At 38.0% G+C, this 14701-nt stretch overlaps 1 protein-coding gene across 7 annotated transcripts in view; it reads left to right on the plus strand.

Moving 5' to 3' along the window:
• Eml6 (EMAP like 6) overlaps positions 1–14701 on the plus strand; it is a 460853-nt gene that overhangs the window by 398148 nt on the left and 48004 nt on the right. For all 7 annotated transcript variants that reach the window (XM_045147997.1, XM_045147999.1, XM_045147998.1 and 4 more), the window contains exons 24-25: positions 5033–5121; positions 7595–7771. In XM_045147997.1, the coding sequence (XP_045003932.1) occupies positions 5033–5121; positions 7595–7771 (266 nt within the window). The remainder of the gene's footprint in view (positions 1–5032; positions 5122–7594; positions 7772–14701) is intronic.

Genomic DNA, 14701 nt, shown 5'->3' on the forward strand with positions numbered 1-14701 from the left:
TCAAATGGTAGATCTATTTTCAGATTTTGGGGGAGCCTCCATACTGATTATCATAGTTGCTTTACAATTTTGCACTTATACCAGCAGTAGATGAAGGTTCCTCTACTAGACCAGAATTTGTTATTTGATCTTTTTTGATGATTGACATTCTGACCGAAGTGGAATGAAATCTCAAAGCCATTTTAATTTGCATTTCCCTGATGTCTAAAAATGTTGAACATCTTTTTAGATGTTTATTGGCCATTTGCATTTCTTCCCATCAGAACTCTGTTCAGTTCCCTGTCCCATCTTTTAAGTGGGTTGCTTGCTTAGTTTTTTAAAAAAATTTATTTTATTTTATTTTGGTTTTTCGAGGTAGGGTCTCACTCTAGCCCAGGCTGACCTAGAATTCACTTACAGCAATCCTCCTACTTCTGCCATCCAAGTGCTGGGATTAAAGGTGTGCGCCACCATGCCTGTCATTTATTTATTTTTTCATATTTATTTTATTTACATATTTTAGAGTGTGTGTGAGAGAGAGAGAATGAATGCTCTAGGGCCTCTAGATACTGCAAACGATCTCCAGACACATGCACCACCTTGTGCATCTCGCTTACATGGGTCCTAGGGAATTGAACCTGGGTCCTATGGCTTTGCAGGCAAGTGCCTTAACTGCTAAGCCATCCCTCCAGGCCCTTGATTAGCTTTTGAGTTCTTTGTATATTCTAGCATAGAAAGGACCATGTTGTTGGCATGAAGAAGTCTTGAGAGAGATATTTGTAAAGAACCTCAGAGTAGAGCCATTACTCTGTCAGGGCAAACCTCGCTGTTTCCATTATTCTGCCCAAGGCTGATCCCTAGGACCATGGAAAGGGCACTGGGAGGAAGAAGGAGGAGGAGAAGGCCATAGTCTTTGAAGAACCATCTGGTATCTTGTGTTAAGCATTTCTTCAGCTTGGTGAAGATGTCAGACAAAATAGATTCTATGGCTCAAGAACACAGTTGAATACTTTTGACTTTTAGAGTTAAATTATCCCATCTGGAGAATGAGAAGAGGTGTATCCATGCATTATCTGTGATTTAACTATAGTTCTATGAACCTTAAGCCATGTGTCATCCTGATAGTTCAGGTCCCAAAGTACCTGATCTCAAGAATATACTGTGCTGCCACAAGACCAATCTAACCACCTGTAGCCAGAGCCTCGAGGATCTGGTAGGGGTAGGAAGCAGAAATTAGGTGTAGGAGTCTGTTTATTCCTCTGATTTTGTCAGAAGTAGTTAAAACACTTGCCAGAGCCAGCTGGCTCTTCAGGGGTGGAGATGGTGCAAGTACAGTCTTGGCCCTAGCAGCCTCTGTGCCCACGACAACCACGGGTTCCATGAAGATTAAAAAAAAAAAAATGTATTGGCTTTTGCAAACATGTCAACTGCCCCAGATCAAAGTTTACACATGAAGTGCTAGAGAGAGAAGAGGAAAATCTTGAGAGACAAAACAAGGTTTTATTCTAGGTGCTGTAAGTAAGAGAGAGGGAGACAGAGAGAAAGGGGGAGGGAGGGTAATAATAGAAAATGAATATGAGAACACATAGCAGGTAGAGGGAGAAAAGAGTAGTGACCTACATATTTTCTCTATGCTTTAGAGGAATAAAAAAAAAACAGTATAATAACTGCAGTAAAGAAAATTTAAGGGGAAAGAAAGACATACCCATAATTATGCCTTCCTAAACACAAAAATACTTTTCTTTAGAAAAAGATTCACATCCTGTTTTGTAAAGAACAGAAACTCAAACTAGTTTAAATTTTAAAATAATTATTGAAGGATAAGTAATTGGATAGATCTAGAATGTCTTATAGACTCCAAGAGCTCTTCCTTTCCTGCTTAATAACAGCTGAGCCACATCCACCGCTCCCCTGGATCTAGTATCTGACTTTGTTCTCCACTTGCATACATAGGCTTTCTCAAATTCACTTGCTCAGTGTAGTCTCAGCTGCCCCCAGATGCCACGCTAAGCTTTACAGTTCACATCCCATCCCAGCTCAGTCTGGGCCTGGGCCCTTCTGAATAAGCATGTGCTTCAAATGTGGCACGTGACTGTGGGACCCAGACTTCAGAAGAAGCAGCTTTCAGGGAAGGGCCACTGCTTACTTAAGTAACCACAGGTACCTGTAGCACAGTGCCTGTCTCTCTGCCAAGAGCCTCTAATATTCCAGCAATCATAAAGTATCTCACAGAACTATTTTGGAAGTTTGGGGTTTAAGTGTTATGATCAGGAAAAGTTGAGTGTAAAGTAGTGGTCAGAATCATCTGAGAATTATAATCTTCTGAGTTCTTTTAGTATCATATGACCAAAAATTCATTAAAAGTTAGCCAAAGCTGGGAGTGGTGGTGCATGTCTTTAATTCCAGCACTTGGGAGGCAGAAGTAGAAGAATCACTGTTAGTAAGGCCAGTCTGGAACCAAAGTGAGTTTCAGGTTGGCCTGGACTAGAGAGAAAACCTGCCTCATAAAAAAGCCATATTCAAAAGTTGTCTTCAGGCTGGAGGGATGGCCTGTAAAGCCTAAGGAACCATGTTCAACTTTCCAGATCCCATGTAAGCCAGGTGCACAAGGTGACACAGTGCAAGGTCACACTTGCATACAAGGTAGTACACACATCTGGCATTCAATTGCAGTGGCTAGGGGCCCTGGCACACCAATTCTGTCTCTTTTCCTCCCTCCTTCCCTCTCTCTCCTTGTCTCTTTCCCTCTCTCTCTCATAAAAAAAAAAAAAAAAAACATTAAAAGAAGTTGTCTCCCTAAACCCTTCTCTTTCTTCATTTTTGGAATTGTCTTTGTTTTCCAAAAAGTATTTTAAGCCAGGCATGGTGACACACGCCTTTAATCCCAGCACTTGGGAGGCAGAGGTAGGAGGATTGCCATGAGTTTGAGGCTACCCTGAGACTTCATTGCGAATTCCAGGTCAGTCTGGGATAGAGCGAGACCCTAACTAGAAAAACCAAAATATATCTAATTTTTTAATTAATTATGAACTTTACTGTATGAACAAATCCTGTGCTGGTCCCATTCCTCTTGTGCTATCCTATTATATTCCCCTTTTCTACCCCATTCCACTGAGAGATCTCCTCAGTGGGGTCATTGGTATTCATCATGGGGTTATGAATGCAGCAGTCAGTCTTCTTTGGAGGGGAGAACAATGCCACAGGATACTCCTTCCTACCCTGGGGCCCTTATAATTTTTTCATCCCCCTCTTCTGCCATGTTTCCTGAGCCTTGGCAGGTGTGTTGTAAGTCTGCTTTAGGGTTGAGTCCTCTGCAATCTCTGAATTTCTGCTTTGATGAGTTTTGAGTGTCCCCACAATGCAGACTTTTGCCAAAGCACTTGGTTACCCACCAGAGCTAAATGGTAAGACCCTATTGCTGAAGACACCACAAACTGTGGCCACAGGACATTGGCAGTCCATGCTGGAACTTAGAAAGAATTCAGCTCCCTGCTGACTAGCTCTCATAGTGCTAGAAAGTGCTACACAAGGTGCTAGGGGAATAATGGCCACCAACAGCATGAGCGAAGAGGGGATCCTGCAAGCTATAAAATCAACCTGCTGGGCATGAAGTACACACCTGTGCAGCAGTGGAACACAGCCCATGTAGGTAACTAATAGCTCTCTGGATAAGAATTCTGCTGAGTGGGAGAGAAATCATACCTGGTACTGAAAGCCAAGTCAGAATCCTATGGATGGTTATGGACTCCAGAGAGAAGTTCCCACTAGTCTTTGGTGAAGAAGAATGCATAAACCATTTTTCCACATGCTTTGTAATCACTTTGGAAAGTGCTAGTTATATAATTACTTTGCAGATGTATTTAGTTCATTAGTAAAGTTCCTTGCTCTTTTCTAGTGCTAAACAAAGATCATTTCAATCCCATCATTCTATTCCCCTTTGGGTATGTTTTTCCAAAGCATCACCAGAGCTTATCTGCTTCAGCGGCTCTAGCTCCTTAGTCAAGGCAGTCCTGCTGTCAGTTATGTGATGATTTATCAACTTAGAAACCTTGTTTTTAGTTTAACAATTAAAAATGTTCAGCTAGACATCCTTAAGGTATCTGGCGCAAGTAGTAAATGTTGAAGTATGATATATAAACCATAGAGACGTTTTTGGGTATGTTTTTGTTTCCCAAAAAAAAAATTTCAAGACTACTAGATACATAGTTATAGTGAAAACAAGTGGGGAAATGCTATTTTATGTGAATTACTTACAGATGTCACAGTGTCTGGTGGTCTACAGACAGCTGTTGAAGCTGGACTGTGGCACATTGAGGTTCATTATACCATTCTCATGTACATATCTATTTGAAATTTTCCATGATTAAAAAAATGCTCAAAAATAGTAGACTATCTCATTTGAGTCTTTTGAATTTTCAGGTCATAAAGGATTGTTGTTGCCTTTCTAAGGGGAGAATGAATAAATCTAATCTTTTCCAGCTTCAGCCAAAATGTATCTAAGAAAATAGTTTTTATATTAGACTAAAAGACTGCTCAACACTTTGCTTAAGAAATTTCTTTTGCAATTTTTAAACAAGACAGGGTTAGGAGGGAATGAGCATTTTTGTTCCTAACTTTAAAGACAAATTTGAACATGAGTAAATGCTGTGCTCACAACCAGAACTTGGTTTCTATGGGCAGATTCTTGCCTGGCAGATAGCTTTTACCTCACCTGCATGCTAGGTTCTGGCAAGGTACAAGACCAAAACCTGATTGTGTCAGGCTTTGGAAAATCATAGCTACTTTTGCGGTATAACAAAGTAAAATGCTAAGCTTGATTCTTCTGTAACTTGAAGAATGTTCAAGGTCAAATTTTTGAGGTTCATATTTTGAAAATTACAGTTTGAGCAATTACACCATACTATGTGATTTTCTGATGAATGGAACATGTATTTACTTAGTATATAAAACTGATTAAAAATGAATCAAAATAGTGGCAACCATGCTTAATAATTTATAATAAAATGATAAATGCACAGTTTAATCATCTTTCTCCTTCATTCTATCATAACAGGAAAACTATTGCAAGTTAATTCAGGTGCCAAAGAACAACTGTTTTTTGAAGCTCCAAGGGGCAAAAGGCATACAATAAGACTTTCAGAGGTAACAGTCATACACAAAACTTTTTGAAAAGTATCTTGTGATGGCTTAAAATGCACATTTTAGAGCCAGGCATGGTGGTGTATGCCTTTAATTCCAGCACTCAGAAAGCAAAGGTAGGAGGAGTGCCATGAGTTTGAGGCCACCCTGAGACTACATAGTGAGTACCATGTCAGCCTGAGCTAGAGTGAGACCCTACCTTGAAAAACTGAAAAAAAAAAATATATATATATATATGTACATACGCATATATATACATGTATGTGTGTGTGTGTATATATATATATGCATATATATATATATGTATGTATTTGTCAATGTATCAACCTTAATTATGAACACAGGTTGCATTTGATTTACCATTAGGCTTGATAATTTCTCCAATCTGAACCATTGCTTAGTCTGGTTTTCTAATTCCCAGGGACACAAATTTTCACTGACATAGCAATGGGAAGGCAGGGTTCTGCTCAATTTTGCTTGCCAGGAGACAATGAGCAAACTATTTGGATGCTATAGCCTACATTTTCCATGCACCACGTCATCTGGTACAGATCTGTTTCAAACATGACTTTTTTAATATTTTCTTTTGTTGGTCGTGGTGTCACATGCCTTTTCTGGGGAGGCAGACATAGGAGGATCACCATTGAATCGGAGGCCAGCCTGAGACTAATAGTGTATTCCAGGTCAGCCTAGGCTAGAGCAAGACCCTACTTTGAAAAACCAAAATACATATATATATTATAATATATATATATTATATAAATATAATTTATATATATAATTTATATATAATGTATAATATACTATATATTATATATATATATATAATTTATTTAAGAGAGAGATAAGAGTTTTATGGGTTACTAAAGCCAATCTGAGTGTAATACCTTAAGTGAAATATCTGCCATTTCTAACAAGTTTGAGCATGTGCTTCCTCTGGAGAGTCTGCAGAGTGAGCGACACCAGCCTACTCATCTGCCCACCTGTTGAGGCCTCAGGATATGGAACCCGAAACCTGGAAGGGTCAGTGGCTGGAGAGCCTTCCTGCTGACCCACAGGAAAAGGTTGCCTGCTTCTCTCCCTATGTAGCTCAATGTAGGACATCATGAGGGGCTGGATGACTCTACTCCTGTCTCAGCAAATGGAAGTGATTGCTGGATGACCACCTGAGTGACTTCTGTCTATGTCCCTGGTGGTGGCCCTCCAAATCACTGGACCAGTCACAGTTTTTTGCTTCCATTTTCATGTGTGTTCAACTGAAACAATGTTCAGTGAGGACAAATTTGAGTGACAGAAAAGTGTATAGGAGCTTACCACACAAGGACTAAAGCCCTGGCTGGCTACATCTTTATCCAGCAGAAAGGGCAGTACTGCAAGCAAAGTTCTATCAATGTGCAAAACAGTTTTCAGTCCATCAAGCAAGGCTTTAACTTTAGTTATGATTCTCAAATGTTTTAATATTCTTTTAGATAGTGTTTTTAAATGCTCATCTAAAGAAAACTGTAATGTATCAGTAGAAGTACTGATACATTAGATCATTAGATACAATAGATCTTGAATGGAAATAAATGAAATAAGATCCCTTGAGAATGCTTAATACTTAGAGCCATTGTTGCTGTTTCTTGCTATTTAACAAACGACAGAAACATCTAGCTGTGAATTTCAGACAAAGCAGTCATATAGAATATGTTCATAACAATACAGTGTGAGCAGATCTTCACATTCTTAAGGGTGTCTCTAGAGCATAAAGGATATTAAACTAGCTGCAGCTTTTATTACTTTCTCTTCCAAGAAAACAGTTCTTTAAAAATTATATCTGTAACTTATTTTGCTAATGACCATCCCATTGATGGATCTAGCTCAGTGCTTCTCAGTCAGAAGCACTTTGTCCCCAGGAACATGTAGTATAGACAAGAGTATGGTACTGGCATCCCGTGGGTGGAGCCTAGAGATGCTACTAAACATCTGAGCATAAGATGATCCCTGGACTTGAGAAAACCTAATCTAGCTGTGACTTATTTAGTAATAAATATCTAGCTAAGATAAAAATAAAAACTTTTATTATAGTCAGGTTTAAACAATTCTAAAGTGTGCCTTCAGTCTATGAAATATATATTTGGCTATCTGACTGTAGTTTTTGACTGTTAAGAAATGTAACTACAAAAACACAACTTAGGTAGTGAGCATCGTGGCCCATGCCTGTAATCCCAGTACTTGAGAGGTTAATTTAGGAGGATTGATGAGAGTTGGAGGACAGACCGGACTACATAGAGAGTTCCAGACCAGTCTTGGCTATGCAACGAGACTCTATCTAAAAACAGTGACATCACTAATAAAGGTAACTTGACCTGTAGCATCTCAGAACACAGCACTAGTGCTCAATGTTGGCAAAATTGGCAGTTAGAACCATTGGGTTGAGAATTATTTCACTTAAATAAAGCTAGAAGAAACTAAATGTTCTTTCCTTCTTTTGTAGATTGAGAAGATAGAATGGGACACATGGACCTGTGTCCTGGGGCCTACCTGTGAAGGGATCTGGCCAGCACACAGTGATGTGACTGATGTCAATGCTGCCAGTCTTACCAAAGACTGCACCCTTTTAGCCACTGGAGATGACTTTGGTTTTGTTAAGCTTTTTTCATATCCTGTCAAGGTAATAGTTAATGTTTATTGTACCTGTTCAGTCTCATTAGTTTTCCCAAATCTATCTTTTGTATCTAAGTGGATTTCTAAAATTTTGAAGAAATGAGTAATTAGTAGCATTATTTATACTACTTATGCTATGTGAAAACCTCCCTGATGACATTTTGGAGTGACTAATTTTGAATAAAATTCTCATGGCATACAAATTCTCCTTGAAAAGCCTTTAGTGGTCATCAAACCCAACTATATTCATGGTTAAGCAAGCACTGCTGGTTAAGTGTGGTCCCATCCATCATTGACTAATCATTGGCTCCAGTCTCCCCTGCAAGGTGGTCTGACAAGTTGTCAGAATAGTCTTAAACTCCTCCTAAAAAATAAGTTGCTCTTCTAGCTAGCACCACATTTCAGCATGCTTCACCCAGAATAAGATACCAAGAAAAATCCCCAAGTTCCTTACAGAGTACCTAACAGAGGGGTATAAGTATCTCTCTTTAGAATACCTACACTAAAGCCATATAAGGATATTAAAAGAAAGGATAATTAATTACAGATCAATATCCTCAATGACAAATCTTCAACAAAATACTTAACAAACAAATCAACTGTACTTTATAAGGGTGATGCATAAACCAGGTATGGTGGCTCATGCCTTTAATCCCAGCACTCCTCAGGAGGCAGAGGTAGGAGGATTGCTGTGATTACAAGGCCACCCTGAGACTACATAGTGAATTCCAGGTCAGCCTGGGCTAGGGTGAGACCCTACCTGAAAAAACAAAAAATAGGGCTGGAGAGATGGCTTAGTGGTTAAGTGCTTGCCTGTGAAGCCTAAGGACCCCGGTTCGAGGCTCGATTCCCCAGGACCCATGTTAGCCAGATGCACAAGGGGGCGCATGGGTCTGGAGTTTGTTTACAGCGGCTGGAAGCCCTGGCATGCCCATTCTCTCTCTCTGTCTCTCACTCTTTCTCTCTCTGTCACTCACAAATAAATAAAAATAAACAAAAAAATTAAAAAAATAAACCCTTTAAGTGGCTTATGCCTGGAATACAAGGATGATTCAACATATGCAAAGCAACAAATATGATATATCCCATTAACAAAATGAAGGATTAAAAGCATGTGATCACCTCAATAGATGTAAAAAGAACTAACATCCAAATCTTTCATAATTAAAAACTCTCAATAAGATAGGCATAGTTGTAATGTGCCTCAACATAATAACAGCCATAAGTGATAAGCCTATCACTTTCATATTTCTCAGTGATAAAGATGAACATTTTTCCTTTGTGATCAGAAATAAGATACAAATGCCCAGACTTACCTACATAATTCTGAAAGTCCTAACCTTACTAGTTTAACAAAAAAAAAAAAAGAAACTTAAAACATCCAAATTAGATAGGAAGAATTGAAATCATGTCTTTTTGCAGATAATTTCATATTTTATATAAAAGAGGTAAGCAAAACAAAAAAATTTTGTTTGAAAAATCTTACAATGGAACCTAAACAAACAAACAAAAAAACACCTCTTTGAAATGAAAAATTCAGTAAAGTTTTAGAATACAAAATGAACATGCACACAGTCAGTTGCTTTTGTGTTACAGTGCAGTAGATTGGACACAGGCCTTGCACATGGGAGGCAAGAGCTAAATTCAAGACTTTTGGATTTGATGAGACAGGTCTTGTCATGTAGCTCAGGCTGGCCGAGAATTCAAGATTCTCTGACTCAGCTTCTCAAGTTCTGGGATTACATGCATGTGCCACCATGGCCAGCTCATCAGTTCATAGCTATGCACTAACAATAAATTATTCAAAAAAGAAAATAATTTTATAATAGCATTACAAAGAATAAAATACTTAATAATAAATTTAATCAAGGAGGATATCAATAAGACACTGATGAGAGAAACTGAAGAAGATACAAATAGACATATTATGATTATTTATTGGAAGAAATAATATTGTTAAAATTTCTGCATTATCTAAAGTAGCCTACATATTTGATGCTAGCCCTTTCAACATTTCAATTTCCATAGAAACTGAAAATCCTGAAATTCATATAGAACCATCAAAGCCCTAAAGCTTTGCAAAATTAGCAACTAGTCTTAAAAAAGAGAAACAAAGCTGAAAGTATCATATTTTCTGATTTTAAATTATATTATAAAATTAGCATCAAAACAACATATAATAGTGTGGCAATTACTTAAGTAGATTAGGCAGTAAAGCTGAGTAAAGAACCCAGAAATTAATCGTTGAATATATAATCAACTTATCATTGACAGAGACATAATAGTTCACAGTGGGGAAAGGACAGTGTTTTCAATAAGTAGTGTTAGAGAAATTGAATATCTATATGCAAAAGAATGAAACTAGACCTATCTACACAATATACAAAAATTAACTCAATGAGGATTTCTAAAAGTCTAAGACTTGGGCTGAAGAGATGACTTAGTGGTTAAGGCACTTGCTGGCAAAGCCAAAAGACCAAGGTTTGATTCCCCAGTACCCATGTAACGCCTAAAACTATAAAATTTCTAGAAGTTTACATTGATCTTGGCAATATATATATATATTTTTTATTTATTTGAGAGTGACAGACAGAGAGAAAGACAGATAAAGGGAGAGAGAGAGAATGGGCGCGCCAGGGCTTCCAGCCTCTGCAAACGAACTCCAGACGTGTGCGCCCCCTTGTGCATCTGGCTAACGTGGGACCTGGGGAACCGAGCCTCGAACCGGGGTCCTTAGGCTTCACAGGCAATCGCTAAACCACTAAGCCATCTCTCCAGCCCATTGGCAATATTTTCTTAGATATTGCGCTAAACACACAAACAAAAAATGGGCAAAAAAAAAAAAAACACAGGTAGGACTACGTTCAACTAAAAATACTATGCACAAAAATGGAAACAATCAACCTCCAAAATGGAAGAAAATCTTTGCAGTATATGATGAAAGGTTATTATCCAAACCATATAAGGAACTCATATTACAGCCAGAAACCAATAATAATAGATCTATGGTTGTAGCTGAATGATAGAGTACCTGCCTGGCATATGTAAGGCACTGGGCTCAATCCCAGGACTGTGCAGAAACACACACACACACACACACACACACACACAGGACCTAAGTAGACATTTCTCCAGACATATTCATGACATGGGAAACAGGGAACATGGAAAAAAAAAACATGGGAAACTCGCTTACCAGGGAAATTCCAATCTAAACCACTATGAGGTATCACTTCACATTTGTTAGGGTGACTGTCACCAAAAAGACAAGGAAACAAATGTTTGTGGGAATCTGGAGAATAAGGTACTCTTATATGCTGTTGGTGAGAATGTAAATTATTATGCTCATTATGGAAAACAGGTTCATAAGAAATTTATAAAGACAACTGCTATGTGGTCCAGCAAACACATTTCTGAGTATCTATGTAAATGAAATAAAATCAGTATTTAGAAAGAGATCTGCAACCCCATGTTCATTGCAGAATTATTTATAGTAAACAAAACATGGAAACCCTGGTGAATAAATGAGAAAATTATAGTGAATATATTTACAATGAGATATTTTCAGTCACAATAAAAGAAGGAAATTTTTCCATTTGTGAAAATATGGATGAAACTGGAGGTGTCATGCTCAGGTGAAAAATGCTAGACACAAAGAGGCAAATATTATCCTAACTCACTTATATGTAGAACCCCAAAAATTATATTCACCGGAGCAGAGAAAGAGTAGGACAGGTGTGGTGGCTCATGCCTTTCATCCCAGTACTCAGGAAGCTGAGGTGAGAGAATCACAGTAAATTTAGGCCAGCCTGGTTACAGAGTGAGTTCCAGGTCAGCCTGAGCCAGAGTGAGATTCTGCTTCAAACAAATAAACCAACAGAAGCAGAGAGTAGTAAAATAGTACTTGCCAGGTATAGGGAAATATTGGTCAAAGAATACAGACTTTTAGTCATAAAATGAAGAAGTTCTGGGGATCTAACTATGTCTTAGTAACTATAGTCAATAATAATGTTAATAATAATAATTATTTCGACATACATGTCATCTAACACTCAGCATTTGTTTGTTGTCTTTAAAGTAAAATTTATGTAGTTGAAATACAAAAATATATAGCTTCTGTTTGAGATTTGACAGGCTCATATACCTAATAGATAGCCCAATCTCTTATCAGGAAGTATATTATCACCTAAGGTGCTTCTTCAAGCTCCTTCCTTATCGTCACCCCCTACCTCACCTTCAAATAAAATAAGTGTCCCAGTGTTCACATAGATTTGTTTCAGAACTTCAAAATAGATAGAAGCATTAAGTGGATCCTATTTTTAATCTGGCTTTTTTTCATTCATATATTGTTATATATGATAATAGTCCAATCATTTTCATAGCTGAATGGAAGTCCACTGTACGGACATAACAGCTGTTTATTGATGAACACAATTTCCATTTTAGAATTATAAAAAAAAATCACCATATTATTTCTTTCTCTTCAGTAAATACTTAGAAGCAGAACTCCTTCATTGCAGAATTTTTTAAGAAAACTATCACTTTAAGAAACTGTCAGACCCTTTTCCAAAGTGGTTGTATCATCTAGCTTCCAACACTCAGAATTTTCAGATATGTGAGATGTAGCTATTTTTCTAGGTGGTAATAATTATGATTTTTAAATGCTGATTTTTGTGCTACTGGGAATTGAACCTAGGCAAGTGCTATGCACCTGAGCTATATGCCTAGTCCTCTGGTTATATTTTTCATGTACATTTCTGTGATGACAAATGATACTGAGCACTTTTTTCATCTGTTTATACAAAAAGATGAAAAGTTTTATGTAAATGTTTTTTCTATTAGCACTAAAATCTATGGGAATAAGCATAATATGTCTAAAGGGAAATTTGATGAGCACATCCATTTAATTAGTCAACAGTAATGGCTTCCTTGCTAAGTCTATGACCTTTGCAACCATAGGTTTTTAGCTGGGTTTTTTGTACTAGGCATATATTCTCTTCTATGGAGCAGATCTCAGATCCAACCAGAGAACAGTTGTTTACCCATATACTAGGTTACTCCCATACCAAGCATACCACAATTACACCAGAAGACACATCTTTGATGGGTAATCAGTTATGTAGCTTAAAATGTTGCTCTGCAGCTGTTAAAGCTGGTGATGAATTTTCCCACCTAGCACGCTGAATAACACTTCCTAGCACTATGCCAGCTAGCCAACTCATTCTTTGATATTTTTTGTAGCTCATTTTCCTTGGCCAGCACATGTATACCGTGTTGATGAATATTTCTAGCTCTATAGTCTCCAAGTGTTCTGGGTCTGTTCAACAAAGTTTATAGTTATAAGGTGAATGTGTCCTCCCTCCAGATTTATATGTAGAAACCCTAACTTCAGTGTTTCTACATTTGGAGATAGGGAGCTTTACAGAAGTAAGGTTAAATGAGTTCATGAGAGTTGGCCTTGATCTAATAGAGTTGCTTTTCTTATTTGAGAGAGACCAGAGAATAATGTGGTGGTATATACCTGTAATCCCAGCATTCAGAAGGTTGATGCAAGAGGAGCATGAGTTTGAGGCTGCCTGGGCTACATCATGAGACCATGTTTTAGAAAGAAAGAAAGAGAATGTGTATGTAAGCACCCACTCTCTGGAAATGCTTGCTGTGTGTGTACTCATACATGCAGCACCCATTGAGGAAAACCCCTGTGAACACATAGATGGGAAAGGCCCTTGTATGAAGAGGGCTTTTACCAAGATTAAATCAACCTCCAACCTATGAGAAATAAATTTCTGTTACGTAGTTCACCCCAGTCTGGTAGTGGTATAGCAGCTCACACAGACTTACATACCATATTACTGCTGTGTTCTGTCAATTGAGCTCCATGTCATCGCATCTTGGTGATACCTGTGCACTCTTGTTACTTCATAACTTCTTGTTACTTTGTACAATACTTTGTCCAAAATTCCAAGTCCTTTTGTTATCTGCTATAACGTATCTTTTTGGCCATTTTTTCCATTCTTCTTCCCTTTTAGTTACTAGGTTTATCTTCTAGCATTTTTCTTTCCATGGTAAACATATCCTCACTTATATTCACTTACAATTTAAAGCATTTTCAGCAGGTATATTACTTCCTTGTCCCCAGACTTCAGAGGATAAACTCTATACTTTGGCAGAGCACTTTGAGATTACTTTAACCCTTGGTCCAGAAAATCAAATTCTCTTCTTGATACCATCTATATCGTAGCTAGCCAACTGCTTTTCATAGCCTCTCTTCTCATCTAGCTGGAGAGACTAAGAGGCCATCATGCTGCAGACATTTGCCAAATTCTCCATGCTCTCAAGTCTCAAGTTTCCATCTTACAACATCAACATTATAATAAACAGAGAAACTGCACATGGAATGAATGCTGTGAACTGGAAAAACAGTGTATAGATCCCAGCAAAATCTTAATAATTAGGGAACAACCAGTGCTCCAGTGATGGTTCTTGTGGCTTTCTCGCCCACTCTTTTCTGATTCAATGAAAGAAGAGAGTTGTGGTGAAGTAGTGAGTCCAGAAATGCAGTTTGGCATGGCAGCTCATCTCACTGGCTATAAGCAAGGTCTTCCTTTCCAGGAAGGATTTAGGCCTGGTTAAATAGTTCTGTTGGTTCTGATTATTTTTTCTCTATTTTCTCTGTGCTTCTTTCTTTCTACAACTTACCTGATTACTTTAACATAATTTTTTCTTTTGAGTTATTTTTTCCATCCTATCTGGAAAACCTGTGTTCCCTCTTACTATTAAGGAACTAGTAAGTCATTTTTCAGGGTCCTTTACTTTCCCTTCTCTATAGAAGCTAGCTTGCAGAATGTCCACTGGGGGAGGCTCCTGATTCCACAGGAAGGTCAGTAGGGCACCAAGACTGTCTAGTTCCATGAGTTTCACATGGTTACACAGGGAC

The sequence above is a fragment of the Jaculus jaculus genome, chromosome 4, assembly GCF_020740685.1.
Source record: "Jaculus jaculus isolate mJacJac1 chromosome 4, mJacJac1.mat.Y.cur, whole genome shotgun sequence".
In the NCBI taxonomy this organism is placed as follows: domain Eukaryota; kingdom Metazoa; phylum Chordata; class Mammalia; order Rodentia; family Dipodidae; genus Jaculus; species Jaculus jaculus.